At 29.1% G+C, this 1,854-nt stretch overlaps 1 protein-coding gene across 1 annotated transcript in view; it reads right to left on the minus strand.

Annotated features, from left to right (window-relative positions):
- LOC107643991 (alpha-dioxygenase 1) overlaps positions 1 to 1,854 on the minus strand; it is a 22,700-nt gene that overhangs the window by 17,574 nt on the left and 3,272 nt on the right. Inside the window, exon 3 of the mRNA XM_016347753.2 lies at positions 1,445 to 1,594. Coding sequence (XP_016203239.1) covers positions 1,445 to 1,594 — 150 coding nt within the window. The remainder of the gene's footprint in view (positions 1 to 1,444; positions 1,595 to 1,854) is intronic.

The raw sequence follows: 1,854 nt of genomic DNA on the forward strand, positions 1-1,854 counted from the left end.
CTGGCATTAGGTCTATTCCAAACTTTCACCCCGTCAGCCACTATCTTGCCTCTTGTCAGCCACTGTTCCCGTTAAATCCGCTTTTTTCCAGGCTTCCAACTTCCCTAGGTATTAATTTTTTCTTTGTAATAATAATTGTTGAATAATTGATTAATTGTTGTTAGTTAACCTTGTTGTTGAAGCATTGATTAATTGTTGAATAATTGATTAATAATTAAATAATTGAATAATTTTGACTGTTGTCTGTTGAGATATATTGAGTTGGAGTGGGTTGCTATGATATTGTAATTGGATTGCTGGTAATTTTAGGTATGGATGCGAGTATCAACCAAAAAACACTTAGGAATAATAATGCAGAGAATAATTCAACTTCAAATCCTATTGCTTTAAATCTGCAGTAAGTTATGGTGAATTTTGATGATTGATGATAAATTTGATTGTTGGTATTTTATGTTTGGTTGTTTGTATTTGTTATTTGACTTTTGAATTTATATTTGAACGAGATTATAATATTTTAGTTTATATAGTACTTTTAATTTGGATAGTATTTTAAAAATTATATTAGGGTCCGTTTGAATAGATTCATAAGTAACTTTTTTTAACTTTTAACTTATGAAAAGGTATAGTATTAATGTCTGATACAATTTTCAAAACAAAATTACAACTTTCTAAAAAGCTATTTTGGTGCTTAAGGAGAAGTTAAAAAAAATGACTTCTCTCATAATAAAAAGATTTTTATCATTTTTCTATTAAAATAAATACTTTTAGAACTAAAAAATCAAATACAAAATAACTTATTTATAAGCTACTTTTAATATAAGTATTTATTATTTAAGCTATTTATTCAAAAATAACTTAATTAAGTTGTTTATCCAAATTGAATCTTAGACTATAATTATATTTTAGTATGTTTATTTATATTTTATTATAAAATATTTTTTTAATTAAATTACAATTAAACTAATTAAACCAATAAACTAATAACTAGAATAGTAACTAGAGTAGTTTGAGGAGGGCTGATTTTTTTTGTATGGAAGAAATATTGGTGTTTTTTTGGAGAATGGGATTATTTAGTGTAATTACAGATGGGTGAATTTTGTAGTTGAAAAGTCAACACGTGAGGGGCGTGGTGCAACACGTGGGGGGCGTGTTGGACACGTGGCAGTATCTTGGCCAACACGTGGAGAGCGTGTTGGACACGTGGCAGCGTATTGTGCAACACGTGGAGGGCGTGGTGCAACACGTAGGAGCGTGTTGAATGAGTTCCACAATATTGTAATACACTTCAAATATCAATATTCAACCAAAACACCATCTCCATTTCCATATTAAAAATAATTTCTGTTTGAGGAGGGGTTCGATTTTCTAAATTTAAGTAATATATTTAGAACGGATCTTTGAATAATCATGCATTATCCGTTATCTTTTTTCTTGGTATTTGTACCTGGTTGGTTTCCTCGAGATGATCGATCCAATCATGTATCATAAACTGAATCCAAGAAGCTGCAATCACATTCAATTGTTTGCCAGTGTCTTTGTACGTTCTACGCGCCAGAAGTTTTGTTGCTACCACACTCGGATCCGGCTTCAGTAACTACGTCCAAATAACTCATCATTATTGAATGAAACATTAATTATGAACTTATGATTATCAATACTATAAATAAGTAAAAATGATTTTTTATCCTTTTCTATTTTCAGCTTCCAATACTTCAATTCATTATGTCTTCACTTTTCCATAACTAAAAATATAACTTATTATAACCAAAATATAAAAGGGTAATAAGCATGCTAAAAGTGAATTTGAGTTACTAGTTGAATAGAGTATATTTAAACTTAAATAAAGATTAAAGA

The sequence above is a fragment of the Arachis ipaensis genome, chromosome B05 (assembly GCF_000816755.2).
Source record: "Arachis ipaensis cultivar K30076 chromosome B05, Araip1.1, whole genome shotgun sequence".
In the NCBI taxonomy this organism is placed as follows: Eukaryota; Viridiplantae; Streptophyta; class Magnoliopsida; order Fabales; family Fabaceae; genus Arachis; species Arachis ipaensis.